Genomic DNA, 26,201 nt, shown 5'->3' with positions numbered 1-26,201 from the left:
ATCATTTTTGACTGGTTATTTATTAAATGATTCATACTGACTGAAACATATTTTTTAAAAATGATCAAAAATATTTGTAGTCCATTCTTTCATAGATTTGAAGGAACGAAGTGCAAGTTGTGTTTTCAGTAGGGCATCAAAGCACATCACATCAGTTGCTGCCCAGTGAAGAAGAACAAATCCTGATATTAATCCCCAAACTTATGCCTTTTCATAGGTGCGAACAGCCACCACGTCCCCAAAGGTGAGTTTCTGAAACAAAATTGAAATCAGCAAACAAGATAATGCAAGTTATTAATGTCAAATATCATATACATATAGCTCAAGTTGAGTTTGTTGACCAAGTATGAATATACTAAATAGACAGTAAATAGCCTTACCATCACCATCTTCCCGTCCTTGATCTCCCGGACAAGGGTGGTCTCTTTTCCATCCCACTTCTGCACATGAACAAGCTGGTCTCCATCCATTACCACCGTGGACTGGTAAAAATAACACATTACTGTTTTTTCATCTCAGATAGAAAGCTTTCAGACAGAACACATCTCCTCTGAAATGGGAATGCATTGTTCCCACTTGAAATAGTTCCCATTAAACCATGTTATGAAACAAAATTTATTTCAAACCTACTTTACAGTGTCGGTCATCTGCAGTGGTCTCATCAAACTCCTCGCCCAGTTTGAATGAGATTTCAGTGTTCTTGAAAGTACTCTGTGTTTTTATTACCACTTTATCCCCCTCTTTCAAGATGACGAGGGTCGGCTTAGTCACATTTCCAACTTGTCTTACTGCAAACCCAACACCTTAGAAAGAATCACATTTAGTAAAATCTGCTCACTAATGTCAAACCATAATGGTAACACTTTACAAAAAGTAAAAAATTTGTTAAAATGACTTTAGTTTACATGAACTAACAATGAAAAATACTTCATCATTTATTAATCTTAATCTCAACATTTACATTTTTAAGATCTAAAATTGTATCTGCTGACATTAATGCATTGTGAACTAACATTAACATTAATTTATTAAGGTTACTAAATGCAGTAAAAAATATAGTTAATTAACTAATGTTAACAAATGAGACCTTATTATAAAGTGTTACCAACATAATAAATACAGATGATCAGAAATAATAAACTATATTATTACTGATAAAATTTTATAATAATAAAACTTACCTAGAGCTTTCATATACTCATCAAAGTTCTCACTGTTGACCAGTTTCCATGTGCCACAGAAAGCATCTACCATTTTCAAAACTAAGTTTTTCTGAACAATAAGCAAACACTAAACCTTATATTAATGCTCAGTAGAAAATGTAGCTGCATTTTCTCTTTGCAAAGGATCTTAAATAGTTTTTTTCAACTGCATGAAAATGATTAAACAGGAGTGGGAGGAGTCAGCATTCCTATTGGCTGTTAGTCAAAAGTCAAACATTTGATTGACTGTTGCGTTTGTAAAAGTTTTTATAAACTATATAAATACATATACACTATATTCTAGATGTATTGATATTTATTCTCAACATTTTACATCTACAATGCTAGTTAGTAGACAAAACCAAATGATTTTAGTTCAGTTAACAGCGACAAAAATGTACATATTGCACATATGTTAGATATTTCTGCTAGTTTTTAAACTTGTTTTGTTTTGTAATGATATTATGTTTTGTTTTTGTTTTTTCAAATGGGATATGGTGACATTTTTTTGTGTCTACACATTATTAAAGTTACCTTTGGTGTCCTCTGCTGGTTACATGAATCACCACCTCTGATTCCAAAAAAATGAAAACTACCAAAACTAAGCACGGGGTTTATTGTAATTTTGAAACATAGCATAATGGCATTTTATATGTAGCTTACAACAGACAAAATAACACAAGATTTATGGGCAGGTAAAAAAATGAAATAAAATGCAAATCCGACAGAAGCTTGACGAAAAGATGAAAGAGAGGAAGAACAGCACGCCTCCACAATCATATTTTTTCCATTGCCATTGACAACAGTAAAGAAATATCTGAGACGAGCACTTAAGATGACGTCCGAATTACATGTTTGCAGCGATACATCAGACAGCTAACAATCCAATTCCAGCTCAACACTGACAGCACACAAAGGAAGGCTTTAAAACAAAACTAGCAAATATAATGTACAATTCTGTATTTACAAGAAGAAAATATCATATTCCGTGTTATTCAGCACTGTTTCTTATCCTCTGGCTAGAATGTTAACAATGCATATCTTTACAATACAAAACACAGAAGATGTGGTGTTGTACAAGGACAGACAATTATTGTAAGATAAAAAAAACTTTACTTACATCACCAAATGGAATGTATTTACTTTTTTGTGCAAAAAGAGACATTTTTGCCACTACATGTCAACATTCAGAGAAAATGCCATTATGGAAAGTCTTAAAACTAACAAGATGTTTCTTTAAAACGGGAAAGCAGGTCACATCTGTTTTCATAAGACACACAAAACAGCCGGTCATTAGGAAAATCATGACAGTGAGTCTTTGGGAGAAAAGTCAAAGTCATCGAGATATGAAATGAACAATCATAGCTATTTGAAAAACATGACTTCTGATGAGTTCCTCTAATAGGAATGAGCCGTTTCCTGCTGACCCATGCCTGAATGCCAATTATAGGTGGTCTTGATGTTGCATAGCACAGAGTGTAACAGTTGTTTGGTCAATGGGCCAAGAGTAGAGGCAGGTCATGTGTGAGTCTCTCGTGAGGTCAGTTCACTGCGCTGTTGGTGTTGAGTTATGAGCCCTCTGTCTTTGTCTCCCCTGTGGTTTCTTTAGGTGGGTCGGCCGAGGATGAACTCTCTCCGCCCTGATCGCCATCATCTGTGCAGAGGCCATAAATAATCTTTATTAAATGCGACGAATTTGTTTTTTAAGCAGACATGTTCATCCAATAATTCAAACGTAAGGAGCAACATTAGCAGTGTCACATTAAGCAAATTCAAAAGAAATTCATACAAGGAAAGTGGATGGTGATTTATACTGTCAAGCTGGAAAAAAAGGGGGAAAAAACACTTAAACATTATAAAAGTAGTTTATAGAACTTATTTAGTAAATTTTGCTCTTTTTCTCATATAAAATTACCTCATGGTCTTTTCTTTCCTACTGTGATGTAGTGAAAAAAAAGTAGGGTGGTACTTGATTTTGTCCATTGGATGGCTGTGGTTTGCTATTGCTGTGATGTCATATGAGTGACAGGTTGTCCCACCCTCGCGCCGGCAAATATGTCATCGAATAGAAGAGATGTCGACGGAAGACGGAGGAGAAGAAATTTTGATTAAAGATTACGAGGGCACATGTATTAAAATGTGCACAGATAAATTATTTATGATAAATACTGCAATATTCCATTAAAAAAAAAAAATGTCAATTTTGATTTCACTGGGACTTTAAAAAAAAAAAAAAAAAAAACATTGCTTGACTTCAGAAGGCCTTTATTAACCCCCTGGGGCCGTGTGGAGTACTTTTACAATGGATGGATGCACTTTTTTTGGCTACAAAATTGGGCCCCCCATTCACTACCATTATAAAGCTAGGAAGAACGAGGATATTTTTAAATATATCTCCAATTGTGTTCGTCTGAAAGAAGATAGTCATGTACACCTTGGTTGGCTTTTATCATGGGGTGATTTCCCTTTTTGGGTGAACTAACCCTTTAAGTAGTTTTTCCACTGATAATCTTCCCTGTACTGTAGCTTCCAAATCCCATTTCTGGCTATGTCTTCTATGTCAACTGATCACATGACATGCCAGAACCAAAGGCATTTGGCATTAGTGTCATCAGACCTGTGATCTAATAGCACCATTTTTAAATTTTAACACACGCGTGAATGAGATTTCAGAGCTTCGGTTGAGAAGAAAAAAGAGAAATTTCAGTCTGTTCCCCACACAAAGCTACCATTTGGCTTTAGAAGCCTTATATAGTGCACATTCTGCACAAGTTGTATTTTGATGCCCCAGTCCCCTTGCCAAAGTCAAGTTTAAAGACCCTTTTAATATATATATATACAGTACAGTCCAAAAGTTTGGAACCACTAAGATTTTTAATGTTTTTAAAAGAAGTTTCGTCTGCTCACCAAGGCTACATTTATTTAATTAAAAATACAGTAAAAACAGTAATATTGTGAAATATTATTACAATTTAAAATAACTGTTTTCTATAGTAATTTATTCCTGTGATGCAAAGCTGAATTTTCAGCATCATTACTCCAGTCTTCAGTGTCACATGATCCTTCAGAAATCATTCTAATATGCTGATCTGCTGCTCAAGAAACATTTAATGTGTACAATTGTACAAAATATTTGTGTACAATATTTTTTTTCAGGATTATTTGATGAATAGAAAGTTCAAAAGAACGGTGTTTATCTGAAATCTAATCTTTTGTAACATTATAAATGTCTTTACTGCCACTTTTGATTGATTTAATGCATCCTTGCTGAATAAAAGTATTCATTTCTTTAATTTCTTTTCAAAAAAATAAAAATAAAAATTCTTACTGACCCCAAACTTTTGAACGGTAGTGTATAATGCTACAGAAGCTTTGTATTTCAGATAAATGCTGTTCTTTTGAACTTTCTATTCATCAAGGAATCCTGAAAAAAAAAGTACACAACTGTTTTCGACATTGAAAATAATCATAAATGTTTATTGAGCAGCAAATCAGCATATTAGAATGATTTCTGAAGGATCATGTGACACTGAAGACTGGAGTAATGATGCTGAAAATTCAGCTTTGCATCACAGGAATAAATTACTTTGTCAAATATATTTAAATAGTACACAGTTATTTTAAATTGTAATAATATTTCACAATATTACTGTTTTTTACTGTATTTTTAATTAAATAAATGTAGCCTTGGTGAGCAGACGAAACTTCTTTTAAAAACATTAAAAATCTTAGTGGTTCCAAACTTTTGGACTGTACTGTATATATTATAAATGTGTACAATATTACCTGGAGAACATTCATTTTCAATTATTGACATAAAATGACATAAAAAAACATAAAATGTTGACTGTATAATAAAATAATTCTCATAATTTCAGATCAGTCTTTAGAAAGAGCAGCATTATGTCAGTTTCAGTATTTATTTATTTTTTCCTATTTTTTTTTTAACCCCTAGCATTTTGTAATACAATTTTAATATATACTACTGGTATAAACTACTTTTATGAGGATTTTTGTTCTTTTTTTGGAGTTTGACAGTATTAATCACCATCCAATTTTAATTCAAATGAATGAGAGGAAGACCTCACCCTTTGAACTTGGCTTTGTACTAAAAGACAATTCTATTTTGTAGAACAATCAAAAGAATCACCACTAGATGGCAGAAGAGGTAGTTTACTTTATTATTAAACAGGACCCAGATACAGCACATTGCTATCATGGCACAGAAACAAAGTCATACAGGTTGGGAAAAGCATGAGGGTAAGTAAACAGTGACAGGATTTCCTATTTCGGGTGAACTATCCATTTAAGACACTGACTCAGAAACAGTATTCTATTTATTATATAAAACAGGATAAATAATGTATGATGTGGAATAGGCCGTATATTCATCACTCTTCTGCTGAGAATCTCCACCGTCATCACAAACCGCTCATGGAACATCATTTGCAAGGATCATGTGTGATGCCTTAGAGGCTTATGGGTAACACAGAGCAGATCAAAAGTGTTTGACTGCAGGCAATTATTGATGCAGGTTCAATCATCATTTTGAATTCATATTTATCAGAAATGTGTGCTTTGACTCAAGGTCTTTGCCTACAGCATTAAATTGTTGATATTACTCTTGTTTTTTTTAGTTTTTGGAAAATCACAGGTTTTCACCAGCAACCACAGAAACCAAGACTAAGGAATGATTTTCTGACAGCATCTGGTGGCATTCAGCCAGCCCTGTGATGACAGCTCCATCGCTCAAAAGCACTTAAGTGTATTTGTGATGAGAGAGTGCTTCTTTCTCTGTAGAAAAGCACCTTTTAAAGAGAGGTGATTTTGTCAATCACAGGGACTTAGCTAGACTCTGCCAACATCATGGCCTATTTTATATATCAGATTAAATTAGCCCAGTTAACTTAGTTTCCAGCCCTGTTAATTCTTAACCTCCTTGCATAAGTGGCAAACTTTAATTACTATTTAATTACACTGTTGAGCAATTTAATGCATCCTTGCTGAATAAAAGTATTTATTTCTTTAAAATAATCTTACGGACCCCAAACTATATATTTAAAATATTAATACTTAAAATATTTAATAATTATTCTCTAAAAACAACGTGAATGCAGCATAATGGACATATAACTGTGGCGTGAAGAAGGGAAGCAGAGTCGTGGAAGCCGAGCGAGCGAATGTTAATGAGGACACCTGCGTGACACACCAGTCTCGAGTCCCACGGAGGAGCTCCGGAAGGATAAAAGGAGTGACGACAGCGGAAGACAAGAGAGGACCAGGCCTGGGACATTTATGTTGTTGTTGCTGGTTTATGTCTATATGTTGCAGTTGTCCATGAGGGGCTGTCGCTTAATTTCATTTTGTTGTGTTTGTTTATTATGTGATTAAACTGTACGTTCATCGTTTGCCACCTCCTTCTTCCCTGAACATGGTTACAATAACAAACTCAGTTGAACAGAAAAAACATTGCAGGACAACATACAGTACCTCCTACTGAAAGCTCGGCTAGTTTATCAGGTAGGTCGGCAGCTCCAGGACCAGCCGTGGAACCTAGAATATCTGGCAATGCATTCCGCCGGCCAGTCCTGCCCGTGGCTGCAAAGTCAGTGACAACAGGTTCCACATCAGTCATCTCTGGTGGTCTTCATAGCATCATCTGAAACAAATGAAAAAATATCCATATTTAAAACTTTATAAACCATAATCATAAGCTTCCTGCAACAGCCGTATAAGCGTTCATGAGAGAGTTACATGGTTTTTGTGAAAGTGTCTAGTCTCACCTAAGGCTATGTCTATATTAATCCGGAGACATTTGATAACGCTCCTCATCCACACAAGCGTTTTCCAAAAGTTGCTCATCCAAACTGAAACGTCTGAAAAGAGTCGGCTTGATATGGTAAAATTGACGCCATCGTTACTGTCTTTACAGTGTGTAGTGTACAATCGCTGAGCTTTAGGAAGCATACGGGGCTGAATCAGTTATGGTAATGGGCGTTTGTTTCCGACTTGCGCTGTAAGCGGTAGACCAATCACAACAGACTGGGCCGTCTGGCCAATCAGAGCAGAGCACTCTTGCGGAAAGGAGGGATTTAGAGAGACTGATTCATCCATCAAGTCGTTTGACAATCATTGAACAATGTGGTGTTATGCAATGTATATTATGAGAAAATAAAAATGACCTTGGACCTTGGACCTTGGAGTGCTTTTTGACCTTGGATGCATGTAAACCTGTTGTCGGAAACCTCCAAAACAAAATTAGGAACCTTTCAAATACCATAATAGGGGCACTTTAAATCACCTTATACTGCGTATGCATAAAACATAGGCCTACTAAAAGCTCACGAGATGATGCAGAGACAGCAGATATAACTAGATAAAAATGTTTGAAGACAAACTTTAAGTTGGCTTGAAAAAGCCGGTCCAGAAAGTTTGAAATAGTTTTAAATGTTTGAAGTTTGAAAGTTTAAGTTTTATTAGATATATTTAGTTATAGTGATAGATAGATAGATAGATAGATAGATAGATAGATAGATAGATAGATAGATAGATAGATAGAGTCAGGGTACTCGGGGTGGTTGCTAGGGTGTTGCTATGAGGTTGCTAGGGTACTCAGGGTGGTTGCTATGGTGTTGCTAAGGTGTTCTGGGTGGTTGCTAGGTTGTTGCTATGTGGTTGCTAAGGTATTCGAGGTGGTTGCTAAGGTGTTGCTATGCGGTTGCTAAGGTACTCGGGTGGTTGCTAAGGTGTTGCTATGCGGTTGCTAGGGTACTTGGGGTGGTTGCTAGGGTGTTCCTATGCGGTTGCTAGGGTACTCAGAGTGGTTGCTATAGTGTTGCTAAGGTGTTCTGGGTGGTTGCTAAGGTATTCGGGGTGGTTGCTAAGGTGTTGCTATGCGGTTGCTAAGGTACTCGGGGTGGTTGAATCTGCTGTTCGGAGCGCCAAAGTCACATGATTTGAGCCGTTGGCGGTTTGACACGCGATCTGAATCATTAATCGACACACCGATTCATTTATGCTCTGATGCGTCATGAAGCAGTGTTTTGAAATCGGCCATCACTAAATAAGTCGTTAATTTGTTTTTTGGCGCTCCAAAAATATTCTCGTCGCTTTATAATATTAATATTGAACATCTGTACTCGCATGAACCGATTTAAATGTTTTTAGTACCTTTATGGATCTTGAGAGACGAAGTGTCCATTGCTCCCTATGGAGGCCTCACGGAGCTATCGGATTTCAACTAAAATATCTTAATTTGTGTTCCGAAGATTAACGAAGGTTTTACGGGTGTGGAACGGCATGAGGGTAAGTAATAAATGACAGAATTTTCATTTTTGGGTGAACTAACCCTTTAAGTTCTCACGCTATTCTTCTGGCACAATCATTTTATTAGCACCCTAACCCTAACCCTCATTTTTGGGTGAACTAACCCTTTAAGCTTTGAAAAATCCTGAACCAAACAACACAAATTAATATTCATATAAACAAATTCATATCCATATAGCAATAGTAAGGCATGTAGGTGTGAATAAGCATAATTTTGGGTAATGACAATAGTCCTAAGAGAATCTGATGATACCAGTTCTCTTTCATCACTGATCAGTCAAGAGTACAAAAGGAGCAGCAGCGTCAAAATAAGTGGAGCTTGTTCTCCACTGCATCTCTAATGAGACTGTTCTGCTCTCCAGGGAGTGACTGAACTGAGACGCTGACTACTCCTTATCTCCCCACACTGTCTACAGTACCTTGAGCCGCATGACAACATCCCTCATAATTTTCTCATTGCATTGTCACTAAAAGCCCTATTGGGGCATTGTGTTTCACATTTACCTTTCTTTATGCCTCATTCAGTCGACCACACTATGCAAGATGGAGTGGCTTTGAGGAATTTGGCCAGAATCCCTCCTGGGATATGGGATGTCAAGGAGGATTGCAAATAACATTCATTGTCCTGGCAGCACAAGACAGAGTTTCCAAACCGTTTGGCATTGGCAATGGCTTCAATCTGCAGACACACTTCATTGGTCTTAAGTGAGTTAAGTGATTGTCTAGTCTGAGCATCTTTAAATTAGACCTGACTGTACATGTAGCCTGCGGGGAAAATTCACTACTAGAAATGTGGGAACAGATTGACTGATAAATTGCACCGTCAGCCCAACCAAATGACCTTTCATTGTCATCCTAAAAAAAACTGATGGCTTTGCTTTTCAGATAAGCTATAAGATTAAAATAACAGTGATAATATCTGGGGCAGTTTCTCTGCAGTCTAATACTGCGCCATTATCTTGATTCTGTGATTCTGCTTTATAAATTAAAAAATAATTTCTCCAAAACTGGCAGTGTTCTTCTCTTCCTAGAAAAATCGATATCCTGTCCAGTTGAAACAATTATTACAAATTAGATGGCGCCACTGCAGCTTAATCATAAAAAATTCCAATCGATTACCATCCCTGCTTCGCTGGTGCTAAATATAATAGAATCAAAACATCACTTTTGCTAATGAGAGCTATTTAGCTGGATTTTCTTTACATTTTCAATCTGACCAGCAGAGGGCATGCATTGCATCCATGTAAACTGAGATTTCACATTTAGGAGGCCAAAAATGCATTTTGTTTTACTGCACAGATGCAAAGATATTTTATAAAATTAGTGATGGACTTTCATGGCTTTTCTTTCTACCTTTAAAAAATTGCATTTTTAAAACAAATTAATCATTGTTATTTTTGCATAAATATACAGTTCTTAATTATTATTATATTTATTAATATTTTTAATTTTAATATTCTTTAATTTTCTTTTTGTCATTTTTATTAGTTTTATATTTGTAAATATTTTATTTAGCTTAAATTCATTTTTATTTTAGTTTTATTCGTTTTAGTCATTCAAGGCAATTCATTTTAGTTTAGTTTTTCAGCTTTATTGTATTACTTTTTAAATATTATTATAATTTGTAATAGTTTTAGTTAACAATAACAACACTGAATTAAGTTCCACAATTATTTTAGGTAAAAAAAATTAAAAAAAAACCTGTGTGGCAGAAATCACACATTCATGTCTAAATTTGGTCAGCTGAATTGAGTGTCGTCACCTTTTCCTGTGGGCAACAGCATGGATTTTCAAAATGTCAAAGATGCTCTTGCATGGATCACTCACAATCATGTTCTACTGCAATCTTGCTTGATTTATTAATAGATATTTATTGTCCAGGATTGGAACCTGGGGCATCTTTCACATTAATGAAACCTCTAGACCAACACATCTCACACTTCTGCATAGAACTAATATGACGTTAAAACTGTTTTCTCCTTTAGTCATGTCTTGTCTTGCCAAGGGCACCATGTGTGCCAGGACTGCACTGGTGCCCTCTCAAAAATAAATACGTGCATCTCTGCATGCTGCCATGAGAAATAAATGTGACATCAGTCAAACTGTATCTTTTCAGCTTCTTCATTTTTTCATCTGTTCTGTCTCTGAATGTGAAGATCCAGGAGGATTAGCAAGAATAAATTCTGCAAAACTATATACAAACTTCTTATTCTACTCTCTTTCCCTTTAAACCTGAACGCAGCTCCTTAAACAGAGACTAACTCTTGTGTTTTTTGTTAGTAAAATCTCACAAAAGTAAGACTGAAATGAAAATGACTTTTGAAATGGTAAACTAATGTTTCTGCTTCTAGGTCAGTAGTGGTAAAAGCCTTTGCTGGAGGCCTAATAATGAAGAAAGTGTTCCTTGGAAATGTGACAGACTTGCATGGCTTTAGTGCAAATTGTTTGGTCAAATCTTGATGCAGAGAGATATGTGGGACACCAAATCATCAGAGACATCTGCTGCTACTGCATCAGCTCAATGTTACTGAACAGCACAACAAAATAAATATAAAATTAGTGATAAATTAAAAAGAAATCGATTAAAATTGACATGAAATTCAGATTTAAGTCCCATTCACACAAAGGAAAACTACAACATATAACGATAAATATACAGTTCTAAAAATTAAAGCGGCAGACGAAAAAACTGCAGTGCACGATTAGAATAAAAGATATTGTGCGCTGGTGTGGACATAATTATTGTTATCTTTATAGTTATATCTCTTGGTGTAAACGGGCCTTAACCCTATACTTTCATTTAAAAAATGTCCTGGTCTAAAAAAATCCTCTTTTTAAATCAGTTTTTTTTTTTTTATCTTATCTAGTACGAACATCCTTAAAACAAGATTTACTTGAGAAGCAAAACTGCATATGATTTCATGAAGACTAACATTTTCAGATAATATATCTTTAGTTTGTTTATTTTTCTTATTCTATTAGCATAATTTTTGTTATCTAAAAATATGGTGAGGTTTATCCTTAATACAAGAAAAACTACCTAAAATCTATAAAACTATATAAAAAAGTATGTCTATATAACTATATACAAATTGTGTTAAGAAAAATAAACTTATCTCAGTTAATGTTGTTTTTAAGGATGTTCAGATATTTTTTTACTGGAAAAAAAGGACAAAAATAAATGTTATCACGAAGGGTGGTTGGCTGATGTCACCAAGCCCTCTTGTCTTATTCAACTAGCAAATGTCTTGTTATCTAACAAAATATAGTGAAGTTTATCCTTAAATAAAAAAAAAAAAAAAAAACTACTTAAAATACTACTACAACTACTAAAACTATATAAAATGTGAATAGATATGGTATGTACAAATTATGATAAGAAAAATAAACGTATCTTACTTAATGTTGTTTTTAATGCCATGCCTCCCCTCCAACAACCTGAATTTACATTTTTGGTTTCTGTTCCACTAAGACTTAACTGACTTAACAGATGGTGTCCCATCATTAGTACACTGGGTGCTCATGAGGAGGGGCAAATGCTCAGCAGCTGAATTAAGAAATTAATCAAACACCACTGGTGTGCTGTACTTTTTCAGACTGCTTTTCCATAGCTATTTATGGCCTCACCTTGTTATCACCTGTGCCACTTAACTCTGCTCTGCCTCACTCAATCCCAGGCTCAGAAGTCACTAAAATGAATGCATACTTAAGCCCAAAGTATATTATGTCCGCATTCCACAACGGTCCGTGCACTGTCCATGTAACGTAATTATCATCATCTGGAGGGTCCTCGACACCCGTGAGGATGGTGCGCATTCAACAGCGCATGTGCGAGTGACTTGTGCACTTAAAAACAAAGTCCACTAGACTTTGAATGTGTCTTTCCATGCACACAGCCTAAGCAGTTTAGTCTGAAAGGTTCAAGGCTGTGCGCAAGACAGAGCGGAATGCAGAACATTAAGTATACCCGGGCCTTTACAATGACACTATACAAAGGCTCCTCATGTGTAAGTAAGCTCTGTGCCACCGATGCTCAGTGATGAGGCACTATCAGTGATCCTCAGGCTGAAAACGACACCCCTCATCAACAGGCCACAGCAATGATAATTGATCTGGTTCCTGACAAATGATGCCAGCTGCTGTTTCAGTTTCAACAAATATATCCTTTAAATTGAGTAAATATTTTTTCATGTCATTTCAGTATAATTTCAATATAATTTAATATAATTTAATTTAATATAATTTAAATCCTCAAAATGATGAAAATAGAACAGTCTGCAAACCATGCAAAAATATATGTAAAAATCTAACAATATAATTTAAGTCCTCAAAATTACGAAAATAGAACAGTCTGCAAACCATGCAAAAATATATGTAAAAATCTAACAATATAATTTAAGTCCTCAATATTACGAAAATAGAACAGTCTGCAAACCATGCAAAAATATATGTAAAAATCTAACAATATAATTTAAGTCCTCAAAATTATGAAAATAGAACAGTCTGCAAACCATGCAAAAATATATGTAAAAATGTAACATTTGCTAACATATGAAACATGTTTTTAAAGGATTTATCAACATTAATAGCAATAAAAATGATAAACAATACAAATCTGAGATGAAATAATAGCATAATGATTAAACTGAATTATTAAAGGGATAGTTCACCCAAAAATAAAAATTCTGCCATTGTTCATTCTTCTCTTGAACATAAATATATTTTAAAGAATGTTGGTAACCAAATAGTTGCTGGTCCCCAGTGACTTCCATAGTGTGAAGAAGAAAAAAATATACAATGGATGTCAAAGGAAACCAGAAACAGTTTGGTTACCCACATTCTTCAAAATACAATGCCCTCTACATATTGGCACCCTTAGTAATTATAAGCAAAGGCGGCTGTGAAAATAATAATAAATAAATCTGCATTGTTTATCCTTTTGATCTTTCATTCAAAAAATTCACAAAATTTTAACCTTTTATTGAAGGAAAAGAATTGAAAGTGGGGAATATGAAAAACATTATGAAATAAATGTTTTTCTCCAAAACACGTTGGCCAATTATTGGCACTCTTTTATTCAAAACTTCTTGCAACCTCCTTTTCCTGAGATAACAGCTCTGAGTCGTCTTCTATAATGCCTGATGAGTTTGGAGAACACCCGACAAGAGATAAGAGACCATTCCTTCATGCAGAATCTCTCCAGATCCTTCAGATTCCTGCTCCATGTTGGTGCTTCTTCTCTTCAGTTCACTCCACTCATTTTCTTTAGGGTTCAGGTCAGGGGACTGGGATGGCCATGGCAGAAGCTTCATTTTGTGCTCAGTGACACATTTTGTGTTGGTTTTGATGTTTGTCCTGATGGAAGATCCAACCGCGGCCCATTATAGGATTTGTAGCAGAAGTGGTCAGGTTTTGATTTTTTATCTGTTAGTATTTGATAGAATCCATGATGCCATGTATCTGAACAAGATGTCCAGGACCTCCAGCAACAAAATAGGCCCACAACATTAAAGATCCAGCAGTATATTTAACCGTGGGCATGGGGTACATTTTATCCCTGTGTGCACCAAACCCATCTGGTGGGTTTGCTGCTAAAAAGCTCTTTTTTTAGTTTTATCTGACCACAGAAGCCGGTCCTGTTTGAAGTTCCAGTCTTTTCTGACAACTGAATATGCTGGAGATTGTTTCTGGATGAGAGCAGAGAGTTTTTCTTGAAACCCTCCCAAACAACTTTTGGTGATGTACTTTAGGTGCTGTTTGGTATTTTTTTTAGGCTTTCTGACCCAGAGACTCAACTAATTTCTGCAATTCTCCAGCTGTGATCCTTGGAGAGTCTTTGGCCACTCAAACTCTCCTCCTCGCCACGCATTAGGATGATTTAGACACACGTCCTCTTCCAGGCAGATTTGTAACATCTTTAGTTGATTGGAACTTCTCAATTATTGTCCTGATGGTGTAAATGGGGATTTTCAATACTTTAGCTATTTTCTTACAGCCACTTTCTATTTTGTGAAGCTCAACAATTTTTTGCTGCACATCAGAACTATATTCTTTGGTTTTTCTCATTGTGATGAATGATTAAGGGGATTTGGCCTTTGTGTTTCCTCATGTTTATACTCCTGTGGAACAGGAAGTCATGGCTGGACAATTTCATGCTCCTAGTCACCCTGGTGTGCTAAAAAATGTAAATATGAATGGGAATATACTTCAGAGATATTTTACTCATAAGAATTTCTAGGGGTGCCAATAATTGTGGCCAAGATGTATTGGAGAAAAACATTTATTTCATAATGTGAGCCTAAACCACCCCCATTTTCAATTGTTTCATTCGATGATAGGTTATAATTTTGTGAATTTTTTTGAATTAAAGATCAAAAGGATAAACAATGCAGATTTATTTTCACAGCCACCTTTGCTCATATTTACTAAGGGTGCCAATAATTGTGGAGGGCACTGTATCTTCTTTTGTGTTCAGCACAAGATAGAAATTAATACAGGTTTAGAACAACTTGAGGGTAAGTAAATGATGACAGATTTTCATTTTTGGGTGAACTATCCATTTAAATACTGTTTAGAAGTTACTGTGAATTGTTGCTCAGCAAAATCACTTGTTCAGTCAGTTAGTCATTTCATATATTTTCATATATATATATATATATATATATATATATATATATATATATATATATATATATATATTGCATTTGAGTGAGCTAAATATCCTAAATAAATCAGTTCTTTAATTAAACCTCTATCCTGACTCTTCTGCACCCAATAAAAAGGCAAAAAAACAAGTATCTCACAATTAGCAAAAAGTGGCTCTGCTTCAGGACAATTCTCTCGGCCGAGAAGAGCTCTGCCACCTGAGCCAGAAGACTTAGCAACCAGCACCAGAACTGAGCAACAAGGGCAGCAGCTTGCTCTGCAAGGTCAAGCCCTCTTGTGAACCCCTCAACAGAGATTTGCACCAAAAGCAGAGCAGCTGCTACTGCACACACCTGTGCCAGTGTCTCAATAGGCATTTACCATGTTTACCAGTCACAGAATGGGCCCACAGAGACGTCTGTGTCTGGTCAAAAAGTCCAAAACAATCTGTCTGTTTAGTCATGTACTGCAACGAGTGGTAAAAACTCTCTCTTCTCTCTCTCTCTATTTATATATATATATATATATATATATATATATATATATATATATAAATAAAAATACAGCACTATGCAAAAGGTGATTCAGAATGTACCCCAGATGTGAAGTTCATGCACAAAAATGTGCTAAAAATAAACAGACATTACTTTAAATGTCAGAACAAACAAGGATAATCCGGTCTTAATCCATGTACAGCCCAGTAACAAGCTTTAAAATAGCACTAACAGATAGGATGAGGCGTTTGCCACTTTCCTTTCGGCACACTTACAGCTAATTTTCTGCTTTAGATGTTTAATCTGCACTCCAGTTCAAAAAAATATAATGACATTCCCTCTCATGGACAACACTGCAAAGAGCATGAAGGAAATGGAAAAAAACGTGACTGAAATAAAAAGTGAAAATGTTAAACAGTCAATTTAAGTCTCCTTGTATTATATGGCCGATTTTAAGCATGGCTAAGGTGGGATGCTTTCACAAGCATGAACACGAAGGATTACACATAATAAGGGAAAAAAAAATGTTGTGGTGATGATTTGCTTTTTTATAGGAATAGTTCACTCATAAAATAAACACCCCCATGTAACTCAAATTACTTTCTGTCTTTTGAAAGACAGGTGAATTTGTAAAGATAATCCAGGCCGCAAAGCTTCAAAATCACAAAAAAGCTTCATAAGTATCATAAAAGTTGTCTTCAAAAAGTCTTCCAAAATCATACAATAGCTTTGTGTCTAATATTTAAGAGATTATTCACTATAAATCTATATAATCTATAAAACCCGTTTAGCGACATTGGGTTCATGAATGAATCTTTTCTGAATCATTTCAATGAATAACTTGATCTAGTTCACAAAACCAGTCTAAATGATTTGTTCACAAATCAAACTCATCTGCTTCCTGAGTTCAACTCACTGACTCACAAGCAATAAATGAAAGCTTCAGTTCACTATCATTAATTGCATGAATTTATGTTCAGAAAAAGAAATAATTTTAGTGCGAAGGAATCCTTTAACCAAATCCTTTAGTTCACCCAAAAATGAAAATTCGGTCATTAATCGCTCACCCTCATGTCATTCCAAACCCCAAGACTTTCGTTCATCTACAGAACACAAATGAAGACTAAACCAGTCAATTCATATGGGTTAGTTTTATGATCTCTTTATGAAGTTTTTGAAGCGTCAAAGTGTCAGTTGCGTAGCTGTCTATGGAGGGACAGAAAGCTCTCAGATTTCGTTAAAAAGATCTTCATTTGTGTTCTGAAGATGAACGAAAGTCTTACAGGTTTGGAACGACATGACGGTGAGTAATACTTCCCGATTTATAGTATGTGAAAAACATTATGGCAACAGAGTAGTATGTCCAAATACATAGTATTCGAAAAACAGTAGGCTAAAAGTCCCCAGATGACCTACTGCAGCTGAGATTCTGAAGTGCGCATTCGACTTTACTATCCTATGAGGCCACAGGAGAGGATTTATGGATGGCAGTGAAATGACGCAACTGACGCTGCTAGGTCACGTTACAGTAACAACAGTCCGAATTTGATTCATACTACCCATATTCATACTATATAGAACATACTTTTTTAACGGTCGTGAAGTAACTTCAAATTCAAGTACCTACTCAGACTGTATGCAACTACTTTATTCAAGTATGAGTAGATCATAGCATTTAAATCAAGAGCACTCAATGGCAAATAAGTATTCAACATCTTGCTTTGTCTAATGAAGCACAACTCAATAGTATGATTGCTTATCAAAAGTGCATTTAGTTCACATTTAGAGGGTCTCTGGAATAAAGGCCAATTACGAATATAAATAATAATTAAAATGAGACAGAATACCCAAGGGGTATCTGGTCTGGGCCTTTGTCCAGGTGAACAATATAAGAGGAGGAAAAATAGAGCTGGATTTTTCCAAATAATCTCCGCTCTGAGGATCAAGGACAAGGGCCTGATCTCATCTTCCACACGCTTTTTCACGGCCTTGACGGTCTGCAACAAGACAACACACAACCTTGTAGAGCATGACTTGAAGAGAAACAAGAGTAGCTCTCAGTGACATTGTCGTGATGATGGCAGTGGAAAATAAATAGCTTGTTCGCACATGGTTATGTAACAAAACCATTGCTATTGAGGTCTGAACACAACAGAAACTGAGTCAGAGGAACAGTTTGAGGAGGAGAGACGTCTCCCAACACCTAGCATTTAAAGGTCTTGCCTATTTACTCACTCATCTGTTCAGCCTGGCTAATGATAATAGCACACTAACTGCCAATCAATAAGAGTGAGAACAATGTGGCATATGACCTACAACAGCATGGGCTAGTGCGATAAGCCGGCGAGAAAGCAGCTTGTCTGATTTGATGGTTCTGCATATGTGCAGAGGTGTTTATTTTAGTGCATTTCTCCTTTCTGGGATTTTGTAAGGTCAAGCGATGGCAGGACAGCTAGTAATTTATCGAGAGCAATGACCTGAAGCTAACGCTACAGCGTAAAGGTGTTGACTTGCTGGGGCTGGGAGGACTGTTGACATTTGCATGAGGAACACAGATGACTCACTCATAAAGTCATAAAGATGGAACAATCTATGGTAAAATGTAATGTATTAAAAAAAAAACCTGAACATGTGGTTAAATATTTAGCCCTAATTTAAGGTTTATTTGAATTGCAAATAAAATGTCCATCCATTTGTATTACAGTTTTAACACGAACAAACTAATAAACTTAATGTGATGTATATACAGGTGCTGGTCATATAATTAGAATATCGTGAAAAAGTTCATTTTTTTATTGTAAATTATTTTTAAAAATGAAACTTTCATATATTCTAGATTCCCTACATGTAAAGTAAAACATTTCAAAAGTTTTTTTTTTTTTTTTAATTTTGATGATTAGAGCGTACAGCTCATGAAAGTCCAAAATCTAGTATCTCAAAATATTAGAATATTTCCTAAGATCAATCAAAAAATGGATTTTCAAAACAGAAAAGTTCAAGTTCTTTAAAGTATGTTCATTTGTACACTCAATACTTGGTCGGCAGCACATATTACAGCAAATGACTTGCTCCTAGCACAAATTACAGCATCAGTGAAGTGTGGCATGGAAGTGATCAGCCTGTGGCACTGCTGAGGCACTATTGAGCCTTCAGATCATCTGACTGTTTCTCATCTTTCTCTTGAAAATATCCCATAGATTCAGGGATCAGGCATGTTGGCTGGCCAATAAATCATGGTCAGCAAACCACTTGGAAGTGGTTTTTGCACTGTGGGCAGGTGCTAAAGTCCTGCTGGAAAAGGAAATCAGCATCTCCATAAAGCTTGTCAGCAGATGGAAGCATAAAGTGCTCCAAAATCTCCTGGAAGATGGCTGCATTAACTTTGCACTTGATAAAACACAATGGACCAACACCAGCAGACGTCACGGCCCCCCAAATCATTACTAACTTCAGAAACTTCCCACAAGACTTCAAGCAGCTTGGATTCTGTGCCTCTCCAGTCTTCCTTCAGACTCTGGGACCATGATTTCAACATGAAATGCAAAATTTACTTTTATCTGAAAAGAGGACTTTCGACCACTGTTCACTGTCCAGTTCTTTTTCTCCTTAGCCCAGGTAAGATGCTTCTGACGTTGTTTCTGTTTCAGAAGTGGCTTGGTAGTCCTTTTCCTGAAGATGTCTGAGTGTGGTGACTCTTGATGCGCTGACTCCGGCTTCATTTGACTCATTGTGAAGCTCTCCCAAGTGTCTGAATCGGCTTTACTTGACAGTATTCTCAAGCTTGTGGTCATCCCTGTTGCTTGTGCACCTTTGCCTACCCAATTTCTTCCTTCTAGTCAACGTTGCATTTAATATGCTTTGATACATCACTCTGTAAACAGCCACCACATTCAGTAATGACCATCTGTGACTTACTCTCTTTGTGGAGGCTGTCAATGATTGTCTCCTGGACCATTGCCAAGTCAGCAGTCTTCCCCATTAGTGTGGTTTCAAAGAACAAGAGATACCCGGAATTTATACTGTAGGGATGGTCATTTAATGAAACTCAAATGTAAATATTCTAATATTTTGAGATACTGGATTTTGGACTTTCATTAGCTGTACGCTCTAATCAACAAATTTAAAAAAAAAATTTTTTTGAAATGTTTTACTTTACATGTAGGGAATCTAGTATTAATGAAAGTTTAATTTTTTAAAATAATTTACAATAAAAAAAATTTCACGATATTCTAATTATATGACCAGCACCTGTATGTCAGTCATACATGAAACGTAACATGTATGTATGAAGCAGGTAAGAGAACAGTTTCTTTGTTAAATCATTAAATCGTATTTTTTAAATTGCATTTCTGTCATGACAACTCTCGGAGTGTTTGGTATTGTAATGGATATGACAATGTAGATATATTTGGTCTTGGCGGAATAGATCTGCTACGCTGCTGCTGTTTATTATTGCTGCTGCTGCTGCAGAGCAAGTACGGGACTTGCTACTGCCAATACATACACGACCCGCTGCTGTGAGCAAGTAAGACATGCTGCTGTACAATATAGCGTACATGAATAACCGTAGCAGATCTATACAGGTGGAGCTGGGGAAGGTGGTGGGTTTCTAAAGCACGCTGCACTACTAAGCAATGCTAACTCATGTATTTAAAGGATTAAGCACGCAAGCTCATTGGCTACTAATACAGCAGGAACCAATCATCTGTGACCTATAGATAATGATGTGATAATTAGCAGCTTGTGTTAAAGGACCTATTAGTCTGCGCCATCTAGAGTTTCATGCCAGAACTTTGTATTTATTCAAATGGCTTAAAATCGGCATAAAAGTTTTATTCAGTTAAAAAGTATGGACATGGTTAAAATATGGCTAGCTGTGAAATTAGTTAAAATGGCTGATTGACAAATATGCATCACATTGAGTTTATTAGTTTATGTTTAAACTGTGTAATCCACATGGATGGAAATTTATGCAATTAAAATACATAAATCTTAAATCTAGCCCTAAATATATATTTGAGTATGACTTTTGGCATTAAGTGACAATTCAGCACTCAACAAATTGTTTCAATTTACAAAAGTAAACAAAATTTGCACTGTGCACAAATTATTTACTTATTATATTAAATAGTAAACTGGAGACACGAAAGTAGAGGTGTGAGAGAGAGAATGAAATCAGGACATAACCTGACTTGAACCTGTGTCCCATGAGGCAACAGCTCTTGCATGTCTTGAGCATGTGCACAGTTCACTGTGTCACAGCTCTGACAAAATACAGTAGAGTTTGTTTGGACATACAGCCTTTAACAACAAACATTTTCTCCACTATAAGTAGGGCTGGGCGACAAAACAATAACAATAATTATCACAATATAATTATCCTCGATAAAATGCTAACAAAAGTCAGATAAATGTTCAATATTGTTCAGGTGCCAAAAGCGGAACGAAACAGTGCTACTCATTTGAGCCGTGCCACACGGACTAATTAGTTGGCATGGCTCAAACGGTAACGCAGCGCGAGCTTACTAGAGCAGATGCGTTTACTTGCTGATCTATCTTGATCACGTGATCACTAAACAGCGCTGTGAGATCCAGTGAATAGTGTTTGAATGACGAGAACACGAGAAACATTGTGCCATGAACGATCCAGTTAGAAGGCTTTTCGATCTACGAATCACCATCACTTAGCATGTATTTACTGTAGTAACACTAATTGCACCATGGTATTGTGGAAGAAATGTGGGATATTTTATTATATGCCGGCGCAAAAATGGCAACTTACTGTAACATGTAAGGGGACCCGCGGTGTATGTAGATAGAAATGGCTCATTCTAAGGTAATAAAAACATAATGGTTCATTATATAAGGTCTTTATACACCACTGATAGTTATGTATATTATATTGCATTTCTGTCAATAGATCCTCCTAAAATTTACACATTGCACCTTTAAAGGAGTAATAGAATATAATTACAATATTTTTTGTTATTAAGCTACAGCATTTGTGCATTTGAATTTATAGCCTACTAAATGTATTTAGGCTACTGTTTTTTAATACAAATACCATAGAAATGAGGCACCATGATACTATGGATGACCAATGGTTAATTTTAAAGGTGCCCTAGATTATGTTTTTAAAAGATGTAATATAAGTCTAAGGTGTCCCCCTGAATGTGTCTGTGAAGTTTCAGATCAAAATACCCCATAGATTTTTTTTTATTAATTTTTTGAAATGCCTATTTTGGGGCATCATTATAAACGCGCCGATTTATGCTGCGGCCCCTTTAAATCCCGTGGTCCACGCCCACAGAGCTCGCGCTTGCCTTGAACAGTGCCTTAACAAAGTTTACACAGCTAATTTAACCCTCAAAATGGATCTTTACAAAGTGTTCGTCATGCATGCGGCCTGCATGCGTCGGATTATGTGAGTATTGTATACTGTTATATTGTTTACTTCTGATTTTGAATGAGTTTGATAGTGCTCCGTGGCTAACGGCTAATGCTACTCTGTTGGAGAGATTTATAAAGAATGAAGTTGTGTTTATGAATTATACAGACTGCAAGTGTTTAAAAATGAAAATAGCGACGGCTCTCTTGTCTCCATGAATACAGTAATAACCGATGGTAACTTTAACCACATTTAACAGTACATTAGCAACATGCTAACGAAACATTTAGAAAGACAGTTTACAAATATCACTAAAAATATCATGTTATCATGGATCATGTCAGTTATTATTGCTCCATCTGCCATTTTTCGCTATTGTTCTTGCTTGCTTACCTAGTCTGATGATTTGGTTGTGCACATCCAGACGTTAATACTGGCTGCCCTTGTCTAATGCCTTTTATAATGTTGGAAATGTGGGCTGGCATATGCAAATATTGGGGGCGTACACCCCGACTGTTACGTAACAGTCGGTGTTATGTTGAGATTCACCTCTTCTTCTGAGGTCTTTTAAACAAATGAGATTTATATAAGAAGGAGGAAACAATGGAGTTTGAGACTCACTGTATGTCATTTCCATGTACTGAACTCTTGTTATTTAACAATGCCAAGATAAATTCAATTTTTCATTCGAGGGCACCTTTAATAAATGTAGAGTCCTAACTCAAACAGTCAGAATATGTAAATTTTACCCTATTCAGGTTGTTACAATTTTTTATGAATGTTACTATTTTTGTTAATGAACATAAATCATCTCAACTCAAGCTACTGGTACTGTCAAATGTGCAATTAATAAGAAATTAATTTTTCTATTATAAGATATTTATTTTGTTTAGGAAAAAGAGCAAAAAGGAAAAATGTTTTGAATGTTCTACCTCAGATTTTTGAAATGTTTGGCAAGTGTTTGTCATGTTCTGACAATAAAGTGTAGTTGAAAACCACAATTTCTACATCTTTTACCCAGGAGCAAAAATCTGCTTTTAAACTTGAATGAAATAAAGATTTGACAATTATTGTGATAATTATCGAAATAGACTGAAATGAAAAAAATATTGTAATAATTTTTTGGCCATATCGCCCAGCCCTAACTATAAGCCTATTTATTTGCCATCACAACTATGCATGATTATGCGACCCATTTTTATTGAGAATCACTGACCTAGATGTTTTAAAGTACTGAAGCTGGACTACATTACCCAAAAAAAAAAAAAAAAAAAAAGACCATATCCATATCCCATAATGAGAATTTTACAATGAAGCTGAAACATGTTCAAAAGCTTTCAACTGCAAATGAAACATCAATATATGTCAAGCAGCTTTTAAACAAATGCGATCATCATTTATTATAATTAACGAAACAGCAAAGCATGAAGCAGGAGTGAATATATTGCGTTCCATCTTAATTATATTTTTAAACACCACTGTTTAAAAGTTTGGAGTTGGTAAGATGTTTTAATATTTTTGAAAGAAGTCTCTTACACAATATCATTCAGATGCTGTGCAACGAGATCGGTCCGCTGGTTTGTCCAATAATGTCGTAATTGCAAAGTCACATGTCTTTTTTGATGCTCATCAAGGAATTTATTCAGTAAATGTGTTTCCATTGTAGTTTATGTGCATGTTTTCATATCGGGTAAAAATTGATCTGACTTAGTTGAGCGCATTTTTAGAATTTATGCGCATCTTGGCGTTTCCATCCAGCGTTTTTTTATGCGATATCCCAAAATGCACATAAAAATTGTTGGATGAAAACATAGCTGTCACATGATCCTTCAGAAATCATTCTAATATGCTGATTTGCTGCTCAAGAAATATTTCTGATTATCATCAATGTTGAAAACAGACATGCTGCTTAATATTTTGTGAAACATTTGTTCCATTTTTGTGGAAAAAAAAGACCTTTTGAACAGTTCTGACACAAGAAAAAAAGAAGAACAAGGGTTTACCAGGTCCATGTTTTCAATTCACTGGCCCAGGGTAAAATAAGGGTGGACCCCAGCCAATATACACTCATTTTTGTTCCTCCCTTATCACAGGACCCAGGATGAGGTTTGTGGTTGTCCTATTCCTGATGACAGCCCTGAACATAACCATCACTCATACAACCTAGAACAGCTAATAGGACATTGATTAGAGCATCAGTGTCAAACCCAGATAAATCCAAGCAACCTCAGAACCACCAATCCTTAAAAAAGCTGCCTGACCTCCGAACAAGCTTACTGCGGGACTGTCATGACTGTGCGTTTCCGTTCTCAGGAGGCTTACATTGACACAGATAAGTGGATGAGCAGTGAACAGTAAGTCTGCAACACCACGGTCACTACAGAGACCTCACTATCCTATTTCCACCCTGATGATAAATGCCACATATACATCACGCTCTGCTGGTCTTCACTAGAGCTGGAGGGTATGATAGTATATGGGTGTTTCATCTTTTCAGTACGATGAATGTGAATGGGGTGTCAAACTCCACCATAAGGTCACCATTAGAATTAAAAACTTGGCATGAAACGGACGTTGTGATAATCTTTTCTTCCCTATTGTGATATATCTGAGTGAAACGGCTTCTCAAAAAAAAAAGAAAAGAAATGTAGGTTGATTTTGTTAGTCTGAAATTGATTGGATGGTTGTGGTTCGTTATTGCTGTGATGTCATGTGAGTGACATGTTGTCCCACCCTCGTGCCAGTTAAAACATCAAGAGATGTTGCTGCAAGAGGGAGGGAAAGCTATTTTGATCAAAGATTATAAGGGCACATGAAATTAAAAAAAAAAGATGTGCATGTATGAATCATTTATGATAAATACTGCAAAATTCCATAAAAAAACAAAAAACAAAACAATAATTGTATATTTTGATTTCATGGTGACTTTAAACCAGCTCAAATGTAATCCATATGAATTAAGTGCTATATTCCAACACTTCTAGAACCATATGATAGCTTTGCGTGAGGAACAGACCTAAATGTCATATTTGTGCATATTCAAATATGGCATTTCAAAACATGTCACAGATTAAATTTTGATTTGTTTCTCACACAAAGCTATTCCCAAGACTTGGGATATAGAGCATTGGCTGTATGCACTTCTTTTAATTACTTTTTGGAGCTTGACAGTCCCTTGACATTCACTTTTAATTGTATGGAAAATATCTCCTTATGAGTGACAGCTATCCATTTTATATTAATTTCACTTTTTGAATCTTTTGTTTTTGAAATCATATCTTTTGGTTTGCATTAAGTCCAAATCAAATGATAAAATGATCAAGCGATATCCTTTTATTTGTGAGGTTTTTATTTCACTAGATTATCTAAAAATACTTGGTTATTTAATATATATTGTTCAAGAAGACTGGAGTAATGATGCTGAAAATTCAACTTTGCCATCGCAGGAATAAATTACATTTCACAACTGTCAATATTTCAGAACTGAACATTTTTAAAATCTTAGTGATCCTCAACTTTTAAATGGTGTATATACCATTTTTTATCCTTTCTTTTTTTTTTTTTGAGTTCCAGCAAAAATAAATATCTCGTCGGAAATTACTCATACCATTACAAAAGCTTTTGGTCATACCACCCACCTTTAGTCTTTTGATGATGCTATGTGACTGCAACATAAATAATCCATGGGATTTGCTCTTTGATTCTTGAGGGAGTGTAGGTCAAGACCTCATAACTTTGTGGTGGGTGTACATAATAAATCCAGCTGAACATACTGTACCTTCACTTGTCATTCCCATAACTGTCACACAGCTGTGAAAATATCAATACTGTGTGCAAATAACAGACAAATCCATCTTTGAAAGCATATGATGTAATTTTTGTTTGCTGACAATGTTGTCAAAATATTGTCTCTCAGAAAGCACAAAAAATATTTTCTATATGTGAGTTGTTCTCAGTCCTGGTATCTTTTTGATTGATTCTAAATGCACAAAGCAAGCGCCACGATCACACTGTTTTGACACTGCTCTGTTGACAGCTATTCCCTGAGCAGAATCTGACCCATTAAACTAGTCTTTCCCAGGTCAAAAGACATCAGCTCTGTTCTAAAATATGCGAGCTGCTCCGCATACAAAAGCAGCTACCTTT

The 26,201-nt window shown here is 35.7% G+C and overlaps 2 protein-coding genes across 2 annotated transcripts in view; both read right to left on the bottom strand.

Moving 5' to 3' along the window:
- Positions 1–4: 4 nt before the first annotated feature.
- On the bottom strand, positions 5–1,342 carry fabp7b (fatty acid binding protein 7, brain, b). The gene is made up of 4 exons (XM_048207410.1): positions 1,182–1,342; positions 631–803; positions 381–482; positions 5–252 (listed from the first exon to the last, which is right to left on the bottom strand). The coding sequence occupies exons 1-4, from the start codon at positions 1,252–1,254 to the stop codon at positions 202–204; spliced, it is 399 nt and encodes a 132-aa protein (XP_048063367.1). The 5' UTR covers positions 1,255–1,342; the 3' UTR covers positions 5–201.
- A 457-nt stretch (positions 1,343–1,799) lies between these two features.
- Positions 1,800–26,201, bottom strand: part of pkib (protein kinase (cAMP-dependent, catalytic) inhibitor beta) — a 37,907-nt gene continuing 13,505 nt past the window's right edge. Inside the window, exons 2-3 of the mRNA XM_048207411.1 lie at positions 6,693–6,861; positions 1,800–2,856 (exon numbers count right to left, since the gene is read on the bottom strand). Coding sequence (XP_048063368.1) covers positions 2,771–2,856; positions 6,693–6,837 — 231 coding nt within the window. The 5' untranslated portion in view covers positions 6,838–6,861 and the 3' untranslated portion in view covers positions 1,800–2,770. The remainder of the gene's footprint in view (positions 2,857–6,692; positions 6,862–26,201) is intronic.

This window comes from Megalobrama amblycephala, linkage group LG11 (genome assembly GCF_018812025.1).
Source record: "Megalobrama amblycephala isolate DHTTF-2021 linkage group LG11, ASM1881202v1, whole genome shotgun sequence".
NCBI classification, from domain to species: domain Eukaryota; kingdom Metazoa; phylum Chordata; class Actinopteri; order Cypriniformes; family Xenocyprididae; genus Megalobrama; species Megalobrama amblycephala.
The sequence above is the reverse complement of the archived record's forward strand: the minus strand, read 5'-3'. Positions and strand labels throughout refer to the sequence as shown.

Bases quoted from the DNA above. Each gene is read 5' to 3' on its own strand.
- fabp7b (XM_048207410.1), bottom strand. From the start codon at position 1,254: ATGGTAGATGCTTTCTGTGGCACATGGAAACTGGTCAACAGTGAGAAC. The intron at 483-630 runs GTAGGTTTGAAA...TATTTTTACCAG, and splicing joins CAGATGACCGACACTGTAAA to TCCACGGTGGTAATGGATGG. The intron at 253-380 runs GTAAGGCTATTT...ATTTTGTTTCAG, and splicing joins AGGACGGGAAGATGGTGATG to AAACTCACCTTTGGGGACGT.